Genomic DNA, 17,335 nt, shown 5'->3' on the forward strand with positions numbered 1-17,335 from the left:
ATAAAGAGGCTTCTTTAGCCTCTGATACATGTGGATAATGTAGAGGGCTGATTTCCACAGCAGCAGTTCTCACTCTTAATGTCTGTGTTGTTCTTTCCGCTAAATCCAGCAGCTATAATTATGGGTTCCTTTCTCTTTCAGTCGAACAAAACTACAGGCTATAATATATAATAATGGGTGTGGGGGAATTTCATTTGCGCTGAGAGCTGTCTGAATGCTCTGGCAATGATGGCTCTTCTCTTTTCCAGCCTCTCCCCAGGAGATACTTGGCTTCTTTTATATTTCAGCACTTGGAGAAACTTCCTTCAATCATAAGTGTGCCCAGGAGATGACCAGACAACAGCTTACGTGTGGCAATGTGGCTGGGAAGTCAGCAGCAGTGACTCACTTCCACTGTCAGCCACCCTTGTGCAGCAAGAGAAAGGATCTCAATGAAGGATTTGGTGCAGAAGGAAGGTTCTCTCCTCTGGACAGAGATGGCTGTTTCCAACATTCAAAATGATGTTTGCTTTCATTTTTAAAGTGAATTTAGTGCGGTGGACAGTGCCATTCTCCCAGCGACAGAGAATGAAGTCCTCTGACCACAGAAGTGATGCAGGATTGGCAGAAGCAATGCAAGATTTCTTCACCCCTGATCCCAACCTCATTCAGAAGGTGGGTCGGGGGGAGAGGATGGAGGGCTGGGGAGAATTCATTCTCCAAGTCCTAAGTAGACCTTGGCTTCTTTGCTTATCATGATAGCAAGGGGTGGCTACTAGTGCTGGTTGTGGTTTTGTGTTGTGGACACTCTTCTATTGGAACTGTGTGTGGCCACCTAATGCAATTTCCACAGACAATCAAGCAGCCTTCATGTGGGGGAATAGTTTTCCACCTCTACCCAGCCCACTCTACATCTAATCAAAAGCATATTCTATAGACTCATTCTCCCATGGTCAGATTCTGCTCTCCGTTACACTGATGTAACTCCAGAGCAACTCCACCAGCTCCAGTAGTTACTCTAGATTTACATGGGTATAACAGCTGGCGAAACTTGGCCGTTAGTGGCTAGCTGAACAGTGATAGGGAGAGGGATTTGGCTGAAGATGACTGGCTGTGACACAGCCTGGGTGAAATGGAAGTGATACTTGTTCTTTCTACCTTGGTTCTGTTAACATGACCATGTGTCCAGAGGGATCTGGCAGACCGTTGGGTTAGAGGAATAGAGATATTTGGTGTCTGCACCATAATGGTTCACAATCACTTCTTCATTCCCCTGAACCTGGCCTGGCTGCTTAGTGCAACTTTCAAGAGGACCTTAGTGACCAGTGACTCCAACAGGCAATTCTGACAACCAGAGATCCCTGAAGTACAGGGAAGGCCTGCCCACATTGCCTTTTCCTGGACATGTCCCCTACGCCAGCCGTAGGGTGTCCGTGTCTGGACTGGGATATGAGCCATTATGCTGGCTTTGTGCCGCAGGAGGAGTCCGAGTCCCTAGACAATTGGAAGAGCCTTGTTTGGCTGGCTGTGCTGACTTTCAGGCACTTTGAGCTCATGAGGAGGCACAAGGTAGCCTGAACATGAAGGAGAATCTAAGCATTGATCTCTCTTCCAGACTGATTTGCAAGTCAATACTGTATTAACCTCATGAGTACAAGTTTCTTTGGAGGCCATTCTTATGTGGGCAATGATATGATCCAGCTATCTCTTTATGGCAGGCATTTTACCTCAAGGCTATTGAATGCCCCTCAGGGGAATAGGTAGATGATGAATTGGTTGTGAAAAGGGTAAGGCTGATACTGTAGACTTTAATCCCTTGCTTTCAATTGTTCCTTTGACCCACTGGAAGAAATTGATTGGCCTGATATTAGTTTTTAATCTGACAGCAGACAGAATGAGGTGCAGGTTGAGTCATGTTCCACTTTGTAGCAGTTCTCGCTCTGAGGTGAGGACAGATTGAAGTCAATATAAAGCACTGCGTGTAAAGCAGGGAGATCGCTTTTCCACAGGCAGTTTATTTTACATGCTGCCTAAGCATCATCATAAAGGCATGGTTCAGAGTCTGCCTTTTAGGGAAGGCATCTGAGTCAGCTTCTCTGAAACAGCCTTGTTCCTGGTCAAATTTTGTTCTGTTCATTTCCGTAAGATGCTATAAAAGAGTTTGCTCACGTTGCTGCTAACACAGATACCTCTGTAGTTGTCTGGGGGTGAGAACAACATTGTTTGTATGTGATGGAGTAATTAGCCCTTCTAATCAGATTGCAGGGTCTCTGGATGGGAGAGTCTACAGTAGTTTAACCTCTCCTCACGTAGGTAGCAGTGGGGTGTTTCTGCATCCAGTTTAACAGGCTGTCTAGGCCACAACATTTCATAGGTCAAAGATCCAAGAAAACCTCCTGAAAGGCTTCTGCTTGGAAATACAGGTACATGGATCAAGAGACAGCAGCTGTGATTAGTCTAAGCAGCCCCTAGGTGTCACTCGCACTCCACACATAACTGCAGAGCATTGCAATCTAACTGGGTTTACCCTGGCACCATAATTGACAAAATACCTGAAACGCAGCGGCTGGTGAATGCTGTAGGTAGCAGTGAGGTGAGGGAGGGAGTGGCAGACAATAGAGGGCTGGAAAGTGCCTCGGTGACCGGTGATAGTAGTGTTGGGCAGAGGGCACCGTTAAATTTGTTCAGAAAAGTCCAGTAACTTCTTTCTTCTCCAATGCGCTGCCCTTAGTGCCCAAAGAGGAGCAGCGATTATAACCCCTCTGCTTGGTATCAAACAGTGATTGTCATGCCTGGGGAGGCCTGGCACTAATTTAGACTATAGAGGTGTATGCTCAGTGTGCCTAACTTTTAGGGGTGACTCTTGCTCCATTGCCCTCCCCACAGTTTGAGGGGGGCTGTCCCTTTAAGGGCGCCTCCCTGCATCACTGAGAGTAGCAATGGCAGCTAGTAGCTGATGCATTAGTGTGGTTCACAGGACCAGCTACCACCTCCCCACAAGCCAGGACAGTGTGTGTCTGTGTGAGATCTATTTCTTTAATGCTGCTCACTTGCCCGCACTGGTCTAGCATCTAGCAATGGCCCCGTGACTGGGGCTGGGAAGGACCTTGGGGGTCCAAGCTAGATGTTGCTGAAATAGCTTCCTGAGATGATGAAGAGACAGCTCTTGTAGATTAGTGGATGAAAACAGACAGTGCCCCGTTACCTCAGATAGTCTCTTGCGATGCTGCAGTTGTAAATTGCTGTCTAATTTCTCTAGGTATTTATACCATGCCCCTCACCATGGAATCCAGTTTCAACAGCCCCAAGCATTAAAACAAACCCTTGAGATTGGCTGTAAAATGATGAGCTCTTACAGACCATTTGGGTTCTCTTTCTATTTGCCTTCTGGTGGCGGATCCTTTAAGGGTTATGTTTTCAAATTTTTCTCCACAACCCTGAGGGCTAGAAACTTTCATTATAAAATGTAAACTGAGATTACCACATAGTTTCTGAAAGCCACATCTCTCTGGGTTCATATAACTCCCCAGACATCATGCAGCTTGTGATTAAAATCACAGGAGATTGTTGACCCTGGTTGAGCTCTTACCTACAAGGAATGGTCAACATTACAAAGTCAGCAATGGACAAAAGATACCCCCATTCTCCGCAAAGGGGGAAGCTGTTGTAGATATTGACAAATGTTGACTTTAAAGGCAGCTTGCCTGTGAAAATAATATTATGCCTCTGTTTGTTCTTGAAAACGTAATCATTGCTGTACTGTGGCCAAACTCTTGTTCTCGTTATTGACCTATTTTTTTCAGGATACTAAACACCTTTGACGCTGGTTTTGGGATAGTTAATCAACAAGGCTGTCAGCATGATGGATTCTTCCTGAATTATGGCTTAATTGGCTTTGTTGGTGGTATAAATCAAGTGGAATACCAATTCTTTTAAAGTTACAGCCAGGCAGCCATGCTGAGCCTGACAACGATGAGTTATGAGCTTCTGCCACAGAGTCATATGGGTGTGCCACCTCAGACCCACAAAAGCAAAGGGACTGCCAATTCATTTTGAAGACTCCCTGTCCTGCAAAGGCTTAAGCATGTGTGTAACTCTGTGGGCTGTAGACCCATGGATTTCAGTGCTGACTTGTTTAACTATTTGCAGGCCTGGGGCTTAGATACCAGGTGAAATCTGGTCAACATCAGACTGAGTAGTGACCAAAAGTCAATACTACCTGGGGCCTATTCAGTGGCATATGTGTATGGAGTTACACCATTTGCTTCCTAGTATTACAAACCTTCCACCAGCACAGCTGGCACTGATTGTCACATGCAGAGGCCAATTTCAATGGGCTGTAAGATCTCGATCCACAAGGGGACTGGGGCGTTCTAGACACCTTGAAAATCACTAGAACAACAATGGGATCCAGAAATGCTGTTAGGCTCCTAGATCATCTAGACAACAAATGTGGAGAGAGAGAGAGAGGTGCGTAAGAGCGGGATCCACAAAAGCTAGGTGGCTCCCCACATAAGCTAGCCAATGCAAGATGATGACAAGAGGGGTGTGTCTTAAGCCCCACCCCTCGGACAGAGTTAGGCACCTAAATCTGAGCTAATGGAAGGAGCCTGCCTTTGCTTGCAACCCATAGCCAGATTCTCCAGAGTCAGGTGGCTTAGGTGCCTAAGCTGTTTCTTGAGAGAATGAGTTAGGCACCTGTCTCACTCCATGCGAAACCTCTAGAAGGGGCGGTGATGGAGGCCTCCCTTCTAATCTTTAGCCCAGTGGTTAGGGTTCTCACCTGGGATGTGGGAGACCCTGTCTAGTTCCCTTCTCTGCCTGATGAGAAGGGGTTTGAACAGTCCTCCTTCCCCCGCCCCCACCTGCCCACAACACCATTTGTGGGGAGTGAGGTGGTCTCTGAGCATGCCCACCAAATCAAGTGTCTCTCTCCCTGGAGGCGAGAAAGAGAGAGGTGTGCTGTCTTCCCCCAGTTCATGGGTCTCATGGGGGCTTAGGTAGCAGGAGATAGTCTAGATGCCTGCTTGAGACAGCAGTGCATGTTTAAAGGCAGAACCATAGGTGTCTAGGGAACTTTTACTGCAAATATTCAGGCACTGAGTGAATTTCGGATTAGGTGGCAGCCGATGCTTAATTTGCGCCAGGGCTGAGCCCCTGCATGGTTGTGGTTTTTTTTTTTTTTTTTTTTTTTTTTTTTTTTTTTTTTAACCATTTTTTGGCTTTGTTTTTCAGTTTGGAGGAATTAATTTCTGTTGCCAATTTTGGTTGGGTTAGCTTAGTCACACTTTGAAAAATGAAGAATTGTCTGCTTAGAAAACTACTGAAACAGAACAGTTTTAAGTCTTCGTGAACCTTTTTTTTTTTTTTTTTTGACATTTGAGATCAGTGAGACTGCCTGTTTGACTAATGCTTTGTGGGTGTATGCTTTAGAAATATAATAATAGAATATTAGAGTTGAAAGAGACTTCAGCAGGTCATCTAGTGAAACCCCCTGCTCAAAGCAGGACCAACCCCAACTAACCCTGTATCTTACTGAATGCTCCATGTGAGAGACACTTTGGAGTTACTCTAATATATTAGCTGGTCCAGCATGGAATGTCATGTTGCCACATGAGTATATCCACTGCTTGCATCTAGAACGTCTGAAGGAAACTTGTTTTGTAGGTTCTGTTGAAGTATTCTGAGAGTGATATTGCCATGACAACACTGAATAGCCATCATACACCAATATTTGCGTCCTTCTTGGCATTTGTGCAAATAGAGCTTGCACGGGCACGGGTTGTTTTTTTTTTAAAAGTGATAGATAAAATATCATTAGTTTGTTTTTAATCATCTTGATAAGAGCCGATGAGCAGATCTTTTGCCTGGGCTAGGGATGGTCCATGCTTCTTTTATAACCTTTGGAGAAAAAACTAGTTCCCATGTTTTAAGACGTTAGCACAAAGAGAGAGAGAGAGTGGAATTCAAATAAACTTGTTCCTTTCCAGTCTGATGTATAGAAGCTGCTAATTAGAAAAAGATCTATTGGGCTATCCAGTCTGTCTTGTTGCCAAGCAAGATTGTTCCCTATTGTCAATTTCCTATTGCACTGTCCGGTCTCATTTTTAGAAAGTTCTAAGCGATGGGCCTGCTACCAGTTCTGACTGAATTTGTCCTGGAAGGGGGATCAATGTTACTGACTAGCTCCAACCTGCCTTTTTGTTTTGGCAACAAATATTTCCCTGTTCTGATCAATTTAGTTTCTTTAAATATGTAGAGTGTCTAATTTAAAAAAGAAGTCCTGGTTTTATCTGCATATGTAATTAATTTCCTCACAAAATGGTTCTGGTATTTAGACTTAAAAAACAAACAAAAACCCAGAAAAATTCTGCTTACACACAAACATTTTCCATTAAACAGTGATCTCTCTGAAAATACAAGACCCGAGTCTGCTAGCATTTGCTTTACAGTAGTGTACATGGAGTTAATCCTGATTTACTCCAGTTCCTGAGGCTGATCAGGAACACTATCATGTATGAGGACGGGCGACCGCCTGTAGACAATACTTCCAAACATCCCTTATCCATGGATGAAATGGGAGCAAATATGTTCTTCCCAAGGCTTTCCTGTCTTCTTCCATGAGCGTCTTTTAGAATTCCCTTCCCTTCCTCTTCAGATGAAGTCCAGCTTGTCTAAGAAAGAGTCCATGTTCACAAACGTGAATACTGCTAGCCGTCTGTTATTGGTCCAAGAAAGCCCAGCTCATCAATCAGCGCTGCTTGGCTTGTTGAAAGCCACATTGATAATTCTTGTATGAAAGGCACTTGGGCTGCATCACATCAAGAAGCATCTGAGCTGCACAGAATGGGGAGGAAGGGCTTGTTAGAGGCAGCCAGAGGGCAATGTCTTATTAAACTAATAATGATACTATTTGTGTCTCCCCTTCATAGATCATTGCAATACTGAAAGGCCTGCTGAGAAACCATGTGCACAAGAACCCACGCCCAGATTCACCACTGGAATTCTGCAGGAGCTAGATACCTCAGTACATACTTTTCTCCCGTGGCCAGCAATGGGGTGTCTCTTTCTGAACTCTGTTCTCTGCATAGCTGGCTAAAAACAAACGATCCTCCCAGGGGTGAAAGTAACTTAAAGGACTTACCGGTACTCCGGAGTCCTGAGCAGGGGGGGCGTGGCCTCAACCGGAAGAGGCATGACCTCAACTGGAAGAGGCGGGGCCGGGCCCTTTAAATCAAGATTTTAAAGGTTCCAGGGCTCTGGCTGCAGATTGGAGCCCCGGGGCCTTTAAATCTCCCCCAGAGCTACCAGCTGCAGAGGCGGCTGGGAGCCCCGGGGCTCAGGGGTGATTTAAAGGGCCCCAGGCTCTGGCCGCCACTACCCCAGCAGAGCTCCTGGCCCTTTAAATCACCGCCGGAGCCCTGCCGCCACTACCCCGGGGCTTTGGCAGTGGGGCTCGGGGCGCACTTTAAAGGGACCGGAGCCCTGCCACCGCTACCCCAGGAGCTCTGGCAGTGGGGCTCCAGCGGCGCTTTAAAGGGCCAGGGGTTCCAGCCGCTGCGGGGAGCCCCGGGGCCCTTTAAAGCGCCCCCTGAGCCCCACTGCTGGAGCCCCTGGGGTAGCGGTGGCAGGGCTCTGGCGGCACTTTAAAGAGCCCGGGGCTTCGGCTGCTGGGGGGAGCCCCGGGCCCTTCAAAGCACCAGCCTGGGGAAGCCGGTCCAGCACGGCGTACTGGCTCTTGCCAGTACGCTGTACCGGACCAGCGTACTTCATCTCCGGATCCTCCCCGACCTGCAGTCAGATTAATTTGTACCTCACTAAGCAGAGTAGGGTCCCACTCATGACTGTGGGCTCAGGATGTAACCATAATACAAAGAATCATTTGTGAAAAGTTTTACAAGTCAGAGTACTCAGATGAGTTTGCCTTGTCCTGGGGCATCCTATGTCGTCTTCACAAGGATTGGGACACAAAGCAGGGATCTGAGAAAATGTTCGCAAATCCTCACAGTTCCATGAATGCCAACACTTTGTGGTGCATTATCTCACAGCCTGTGTTCATTACTGGTTAGCCTCTGGGGCTTAGAGTTTCCCTCTCGGTGGGGATCAGAAACAATTGTGTGTGACCTAAGTGACCAGTCACATGCTACAGCTAATGCGTCACTAAAGTGAACAGTTCGTGAACACCCCATAGGCTGAATTTCATTCATCCAATTATTAGGTGAAAATTATAATTCATGATATTTGCAGGAGTTGGGATCAGTTGATGAATGATTCATGAATAGAAAAGAGTAAAATTGGTGCATTGTTTGTAATGGATAACTCAACCAACTTTACTCCCCCAGGGCAAGGTCCTCATATTGTCCTGGTGTGATATTTACATGAGGATATGTTGTGATGTATTAAAGCTGTAATGCAAACACCATCCTCTTGCTATATGAGCATCGCCATAAGGCAGCTTCATTGCACCAAGACCCCACACTCCAGCAAAGGGTTCCCACCCAGGAAACTTTGACAGGCCAGATTTTCGAACATGCAGTTGCGTGCAATTGCACACTCTACACACACAAATCTGAGTTGATTTTGTACAGAAGTGCCCACTTGAATGTGCAGACACAGGGTTGGTGCATGCAAAACTAAGAGTACAGGTAATAACTTGGAGCAAATGCAACCCCCTCTTCTGTGATTGTGGGGAAGGGGTGTGGTTCTGCTACTCAGCAAGGAGCACAGAGCCCTGCTCCATGCACGTTCCCTATACAGGAGAAAGGAGAGGGTATGGCATGGGCTGGCAGAGGCAGTTAGCTGAGTATCCATGGATGCACAGATCTTCCATCCGCGCTAATAGGGGAGCTGGCGAGGGGTGGGACTGGCTGGGCTCAGGAAGGTGAGAATGCTGGGCAGAAGTCTTGGCCCACCATGCAACCCTTAATTCTTTGTTTAAAAGCATGGCCTTTAATATAGTGCAAGCCAAGGCTCTATTCCTGCAAGGCACTGAGTACCCTCACTTCCCATTGACTGCAATGTGAGCTGATGTTCAGTACGGTGCAGAATCCGGTCACGAGCCTGTAGGACATAGCACAACTCCACAGGGAAAAGTCAGGATGAATCCTGCACCCTGAACACAATAGGACAAGCTAAGACCCGTGTCAGCCATAGTTCCGAGTCCTCTGTGCTCAGTTGCTTTATGTACTTTCTGTGTTCGTGTCTAAGTACGCTATATCAATAATAACAGAGAGAGGCAGGAGGAATTCCATCACAGCTTCTTTTTACACATCAGATTTTTTTTGGTTATAATTCCGTTCCCCGAGGGAAGCTCACATCAGATGCAGCTTCTGCATTTCAGCAAAGCTCCTGCTTTTTTTTAGCTCAACTTTCCAGCTGGGTTGATAAGGAAATCACTGGACTTTTCCCAAAGTCATACAACAAGTCAGCGGCAATAAGAACTCAGGAGCCTTCTGCTTCTTCCTAGTCCCTTTTCTGTCAGCATTAGCCCAGACTGCCTCCTGTTTTATCTCTGTTACCTATGATCACAGCACACTGTCTCCCAGTGCAGGTGGGTGCGGTTGTTTGACAGTGTATTAGAGCACAGGTGTGTCACGGCAAGCTAGGAACTTTTCTCCTCTGTGTTTGTACAGGATTGAGGTGACTCCTTACCAGCAATTTAGAGCCATATCACCGCCTTAGCAGTACATGGTAAAAATCATCCACTGGAAGAACAAACAAAATGCATTTAGATAGTTACAGTAAATCTAAGAAGCAGATGCATAATAACTTAGCACTTAAATACTGGAACATAGCAATTCTCATGCTGTGGTCCATGGGGAGGACGGTGGTGACATAATGCTGGTGGATTTTCCTTATTTCTGGCTGCTAAATTGCACTAAATATTTTCCTAATGTTACTCTTCTACATCAGTAACTGCCAAGGATTGTGGGTGACAGCAAGTGGAAGAGGAGGTGGTCTGCATGGTGATTAATCAGAGCATAGATAGCTCTAACCTGATCATCCTGTGGACCACGCAACGATGGAAGCTGTGAACCCCTGCTGAAGCACTCTTATTAGTCATTTGTACTGTGCAGGGAAGATGTAATTAACTAAGAGCCATACTACTGAGCTACCCAAATTGGGGCCAGCTGGTTTTTAGGGGACAGTCCAAATAAGATTTGGGCAACTTCATAAAAGAAAAATATTACAGCATTCTACAGTAATAGTTTCAAAGGCTCTGGAAAGATGCAGCGTTCTGGATTATTATGGTAGCATATGGCAGTATTTTTAAGATAAGTTTGGTACAGCCCACTTTAAAGCACAGCCAGAGGGGTAGCTCGCTAAAGACAGAAAGCAAAGGTGCCCATTTGTCTTCCATTTCTTTCTTTAAACCCAGTTACAGTCACACTCCTACGATGACAGATAAACACCTGAGGGTGTGCCTTGACTGCATTGGAAACTCCACTGGAGTTACGTCCATGAAAGCCACACCTATGACTTCAGTGTAAGTGTAAGAGACCTCCTTAGAGTGAAATCCCGGCCCTACTGAAGTCAATGGGAGTTTTGCCATTGACTTTCAGTGGGGCGAGGATTTCACCCTTAATGCACAGTTACATGAGAAGATCTTACCACACCCCTCGTGCCAGCTTTTTCGAAAGTGATTCAGAGAAGGCGGCACTAGTAATGATTCCACTTTGAATCTGAGGAGGGGAACAAGAATCTATGAAGGCAGCAAAGGGCACAAATGCAATGAGGGCTCCTCACCTCTGCTGCAGTAAAGCAAATCTTTCCATCCTTTGATAAATTACGAAATACACCTAGGGAGAACAAAGACAGCTTGACTTCAATAGGAGGAGGTCGGAGGAACTTGTAACATATAAGATCAAAGTTGTTTCCATTCTGGAACAGCCCAGTCTCATCTAGTCCAGTATTCTGTTTCCCTCCCCGGCTGATGCCTGAAGATTCACAGGGAGACCAGATGTCCCAGGTTTATAGGGACGGTCCCAATATTCAGGGCTTTGTCTTATATAGGTGCCTATCACCCCCCACCCCCTGTGCTGATTTTTCACACTTGCTGTTTGGTCATGACACATACATAATACAGCTCACAATGGGGTGGGAGGGAATTCACCCCCCCCCCCCATCCACTGGCACCTGGTGATCACGGTATTCTCTGAAGCAACTCACAGGTGATCATTAAGTCTTGCAGGCTTATCAACTAGTAACGGCAGGTGCTGTCTCAATTCACGTAGTTGTCAAAACTAAAGGTGGTCAAAAGTTTTCCAACCAAAGGTTCGGCTGTAGGAAGATGTTGATTCATCAAAATCTAATGGTTCCCATGGGAACATGGTGGTTTTGGGTGAAATTTTGTTTAGAAAAAGATCAAAGAGCAGCATTTCCATAAGGCTGAAATGTAACATTGCTTTTTTTTTTTTTTTTCATTTCAAAACTTTATTTTGTATTAAAATAAAGTTGAAGTGGAACATTTCAATTGACATGACCCTTTTTTTAAAAAATTTTTAAAAATTTGCCACTTTGTTCAGATTCAAAATGAAAACAAACCTAAAAATCTTGGTATTTCCTATGACATGCCTAATTCCTGCCCAACTCTAATCAAAACATCTTTTGACACCCCCCTCCCAAAAAAAAAAAAAAAAAGCTCAAGGCTGGTTGGAAGATCCAAAATCATAGAAATGTAGGGCTAGAAAGGACTACAAAAGGCCATCTAGTCCAGTGGCTCTCAACCTCTTTGGGCCCAGGATCCATCTGTAAACTTTGATGGCCTATTGTGACTCAGTAAATAGATTTAGTATCAAAAGAATATGGCTCACTAAATATTTCTTGCCCACAATATATAATATACATGAATGTAAAAAGTACTAAATAAGTATACTGCGTATACCAGCATGTGGGCTCCTGCCGGGGGGTGGGGGGTGGGGGGCTGGCTGGGGTTGGTTCCTCCAAGGTTGTAGCGTTGGTCATTCGAATTTTGGCCAGCCAGCCCCTTGTCATCATGACAGAGAGGCAGCTGGGCCAAACCTGAGCAGTGCTGTGACTCGGTGCATCAGGTCCCAGGTTAAGAGTACAACCATACTGTAACCTGGTTTCCTGACATGATGTATCAATGTAGATCAGGCTTAGGTGTCTTCCTAGGAACAATGTGCAGCACTAATGTTTCCTACTTTAGGAAATGAGTCACTGGTACCTTCTCTATCTCCATTGAAGTATGGCTTGAAAGTAGAAGTTGCTTTTGGTTTAGGTCGCATCACTCTGGTTATCTTAAGAATATGAGTAACAATTTAATGGGGACAAATTTTATCTTCCCTTCTGTATTCACATCATGAAGGTGGACTGCCTCTTATTCCCATTTGGCTCAGTTATCCTCACCTGAAAAAAACCCTCTTCACAGATTTGAAATGTTTGAAAAAAATGTATTATATTAAACTTTGAGGAAAACGATAATTCAAAGACCCTAGGGCATTTTTAGGTGCTTGTTATAGACACCAGTGGAACTTTCAGCAATTCCTTTCAAAATGGATTTAAGGGTCTTTCTACCAGCACTTACTGTGCAAAGGGGCTTTTATAAAACCATTTATTTGTTAAAAAAGATGCAAAAATGGACACATTTGTAGCCGGAAGAAATTCCACCCACAGTGAAGGACGTTAATCATCTTGGAAATGTTGAGCTTCTAATGTTGTTGTTCTATTGTATACATTTTTTTCATTGAGTTAAAATTGGAGATTCTCAAACTCTGAGCTGACTCTGCTTCCCAACCTTGAAATGATGCCTGAAAGCACCATAAGGTTTCACTGGGTTTCCAATCACTGGTCCATGTCACCAGGACCCCGATCCTCAAAGGTACATAGATGGCTACGGCCCATTGAACTCAATAGGTATGAGGTGCCTAAATACCTTTGAGGATTTGGACCCAGGATACCAGCTGTCCTGGGAGTCAATGAGGACTGCTCATATTCTCCAGTAGAACAGGTCTCTAGTAGCTGCAGTTGAGGCTTGTGACTGGTACTCAAGGCTCCTCCTAACCTTAATGACAAGCCTCTTTTGCTGGTCATGAGTGCCCCATCCCTTCCCATCTCTGATACTGTTGTATGTGCTCCTCTACTCAACAGAGCTTGCATGTCTCCAAATCCCTCCAACCCAAGTTCTGTTGCAGGCTAGAATGCACAACGCTGATTAAAGGTGGCAGATGCTGCCTAGGACAGTCAACGTTTTATGGCCCAATTTATTTCATGGCTTCCCCCAGTACAAGGCCCACAGCCCAGGCCACATGCCTCCAGCAATGGAAAGTCCAGTGGGGTGGGAGAAGGGGACAACAGTGTGTGTTGCACACCACCTCCACTCCATTAAGGGCCCAGAGTCCACTAGGGCAGCACGCACAGGGGTTGGGGCCAGATCAGCCAAGAAATACACTAAATCAGCACATCTCTTGGGCTGATGGGGCTCTGATGTAGCCATGCTTGGAAAAACTGTTCTCTTCTAGCAGTGTCTCCATAGGACATCATCCACAGCGATCCTGCCAGTTGTTCTCTCCCGGCATTGAATCTCCCATGAAAGAATAGCTGCCCCCATGGGTGAATCTGGCCCTGTGTCTGGTAAATTAGTGTCAAGTCCCCAAAGGCAGAGGGACACTGACCTAGCCCAGTTCCTGCATTGTAGCAGGTTCATTCTTTCTAAACTATTCCCTATAGATAGGCATCTTTCCCTGGTTCTCAGCAAGGACAATGAATTCCCTATGCTGGCAGGCAGCCAGTGCCATTAGGCTGTACTGCCTTACCCTGTAGTGCTAAGGATATTGTGATATGTGGTTGATGCAGTGTAAGCCCATATTTTCCATGTTCCGAGACCCTCACAGGACTCTAGCTAGCCAGGAGCATGACTTACTTGCCATGGTTTTGAGACGGATCATGCAGCACACAAAATCGGGGAAACAGATTCTCATGGAGGAATCGCTGTACCTCAGAGCCATCAGATGGAGGAGCTGGTCATCGACAGCCAGGCCTATGAGCAAGAGGCAGAAAGGGCAGCGAACATGATAGCAACAGGAAGAAGCAAGGTCCAGCCATCCTCTGAAATGGCAGGGAACGGAGGCTGCTACGTATGTCCAGTTTGTACACCTACCAGATGACCCATCCCTGCTTAATGCCTCCTTGAGGGCCCTCACAAATAAAATCCAGTCAAAATTCCTTCCCAGCCTCAAGTCTGGAGATCACTTTCACTTCGTACGTGTGAGCAAGAATCACAGTAGTAAAGCAACTAATCCCATTCCCCTTTGTTAATCCATCTCGGGCCGTGGACATGTAAAGAGAGCGCTGACTATAACCTTAAACGCATAGAACCTGGCTACACTCAGGATCTCCTTGAGTCCAGACTTGTTGAAATCTGCCCTCAAGACTTCCACGCACTGTCTAAGGATCCCACCATCCCATCTTAAACTTGTAAGTGGTCAGGAGTTTGGTGTGGGCAGTTCTGGAGTATGGCATGTACTTGCCCCTGAAATCCATCTCTGTCAGCATTTCCCCATTCTTCAAAAATACCCGTACCCTTTTAATTGCAAAGGCATGCATGAGTGTATTCACTTGTTGGCCCTAGAAGGTTGCCCTACCCCCTGCCCTTTCTTTGCCCTTGTGCTCAGATCCCTTTGGCTGGGTTTGTTAAAGCTTTAAGAGGGTGGCTTTTCATTTTAAGTGGTTGGAAATTATTCCGTTATATCACTGAGCATCCCAAGCACATCATCAGGTTGATGCTTATGAACAGATGGGGCCAGTTCCTCATCTGGTGTAGAACAGCACTGAAGCCAATGGAGCTGTGTGGATTTACACCAGCTGAGGATCTGGCTTATTATCCTTCTTAACTGAGGCCTTAATGTTTAGGATAAGCTCCTGCTTTGCCGACTACTGATGGACTCCAGCAAAATGTTTCAACACATGCTTAATTCGGGCCTATATTTAGCAGCATTCTTAGGGTTAATTAGGCACTGATATGCTAATACTGGGTCTGATTATTCTCCTCCTACTCCTCCCCATCCCCTGCTAAGCAAAACCCATGCATGGGGCGAGGGAGGCAGGCTCTTGGGGAGAAGAATCTGGCCTGTGCAGTATGGTGTGGGAGGAAGCAAGGTGCTGGGGAACCAGAGTGTGTCTCCCCTTCAAAAACTGCTTAGAGGGAACAATATGCTGAATTTGCCATTTTTTTAATATTCCTTGTTTATCCCTTCAGCATGTGTGCAATCTTACTCCGTATTTTATACTGTAGTGCCTTTATTACAACAGTAATACATTTCAGATCCCTGAACTCAGAGCTTCTTGCTACACCCTGATGACACATCAGGAATTTCAGTCTCTAGAGGCCATGTTATATCTTCCGCTTGAAAAAAAATCCACCAACTTTGTGGCTTCCGTTGATTACGTTTTGACTAGAGTTCCCCATAGGGGAAAAATTTATATTCTATTGGCTAATGCAACTTAAATGGCCATTTAGCTAAATGGAAGAATCTCTAATGCAGATTTGTTGGACAGGAGCTTCCTCTGGGATATCCTATCGCATATACAAAATGTAACCAGATAGAACTAGACAAATTCAATCATGCAACAGAAACCGGCTTGCTTGCTTAAAATTGCAGCACTGGTCTAGCCAACAGAGGTCAGTGCAAACTAAATAAAAGGTCTTTCAATGCAGCTTTCTCCTATATAATCAGTCAGAGCCCTGGAGAGAGACTGAATGAACTAGCAGGACAGTGGCTGTTCAAACTGCCTTGCTCCTTTCCCCTACCAGGTGCTTCATCCCTGATCAAGAGAGAGCACCTCCAGGGGTGAGATGGAAATTCATGCTTTCTTTGGCCTCTTTGCTGAGCCTTATTGGCCTTTCTGCCACTTGGCAAATATTCATCATCAGCACCATCTCAACAATCCTCCAATCTATTCCTGTGCTGCAGGACCACTCAGCAGGGGAAATGGCTTCTTCCTGAAACATTCTCTTTGGATTGGTTACACGGGGAATGGACAGTGATAGTTTTGTCTTTGTGAGATGCATTACTCGCAGATTATGCCAGGAGCAGGATCTCACTAGATCTTCCATACAGTCCCTCCACCCTCATCTTTCCACCCCTCTCTTCACAGCACAGCTGACCATACCTGCTCTCTGTACTGCATTCCTCATATCTGAGACGTCCAGGAATCCAGAACCGGTTCCCTCTTCCCTCCTGAAAATATCCTGGAAACCGTTTTGACAGAATTCAGCTTCTTTCTTTTAAGCCAACGTCAGTGGCCCAAACTTGTGCTATGACCTAGCACATTGGCCACTTGCCAATGCATTTCACTTTCTCCTTAATGAATTAGCTTAGTGGAAACTCAGTGCAACATCTGACAGGGGCACTAGAATAAAAAAGACAACTTTCCAGAAATTTGGAAAGCGGGGTGATCCTTGCTCCTGGACGAGGGGGCTTACTGATGGGGGCAGCGAGGGATTGATGTTAATGCTCCTTCAGAGCATTGGCCTGGTCTAGTGCACTGAGACAAGGGGAGAAAGAAGACAGAGGGGAGCAGTGACCACCTTGGGCTATCTCCCTGCCAACAAAAGCATTGATGTGGAACTGCAGGGTAAACACGTCTGAATGTTTATATAGGTGTGGCCTTTCGTGTATATCCCCTGCACTGTTTTACTTGTTCAAACCAAAGCTTGCATCTCCATGACTCTGTCAACAACACAAAGAGCCCATCAATAATGACTCATCTAAAAGAATAGTTGCAGACCTCATTTCTATGGCACTAGGTGGGGTGACATCCTTCTGTACACTCCATATTCTAAATACAATAGGCTATGTACTTAGCTCCATCGACTTGAATAGGGCTACGCCCACTTATACAACAGATGAGGATCTGGCCTAGTATGTTTAACTTGGCCAAAAACCATTTTGTGAGATACTAACCATCACCAAACGTTGGTAGGATGTAAAAACCAAGCATGGAGAACAGTTGTTCAGGATAGCCCAAACAAATTTAATGGGGCGTAATAGGTGAAATTTAAACCAAGGAACATTGACTGTACCAGAATGTCTTTCCTAATTCTGGGGTCCCTTACTCTGTCCTAGAGTCTCTTAAAGAAGGTGAGGCCGGGGCGGGGGGGGAAAGGAGCCCTGTTACAGTATTGGCATTGTTTAGAGACGATAGTGGAAAACCAAAGTCTGTATTGGCCAGGGAGCATGGACTTTCCATTGATTGCATTATCCTGTGCACTGTGACTGGCCGCCATGAAATATGGCAATAGCCTTTTACAGAAACATATGGTGGATAATAGGTAATCCAGTCTAAGTGCTTGTACTCTTCAGGGATACTCACCATCTTGCCACTGCATATGAAC

At 45.6% G+C, this 17,335-nt stretch overlaps 1 protein-coding gene across 1 annotated transcript in view; it reads right to left on the reverse strand.

Annotated features, from left to right (window-relative positions):
• Positions 1-6,478: 6,478 nt before the first annotated feature.
• The window catches only part of CAPN13 (calpain 13), a 64,484-nt gene continuing 53,627 nt past the window's right edge, over positions 6,479-17,335 (reverse strand). Inside the window, 5 exon segments of the mRNA XM_043543541.1 lie at positions 6,479-6,816; positions 9,631-9,683; positions 10,726-10,778; positions 13,862-13,978; positions 16,111-16,189. Coding sequence (XP_043399476.1) covers positions 9,657-9,683; positions 10,726-10,778; positions 13,862-13,978; positions 16,111-16,189 — 276 coding nt within the window. The 3' untranslated portion in view covers positions 6,479-6,816; positions 9,631-9,656.

This window comes from Chelonia mydas, chromosome 3, assembly GCF_015237465.2.
Source record: "Chelonia mydas isolate rCheMyd1 chromosome 3, rCheMyd1.pri.v2, whole genome shotgun sequence".
Classification (NCBI taxonomy): Eukaryota; Metazoa; Chordata; order Testudines; family Cheloniidae; genus Chelonia; species Chelonia mydas.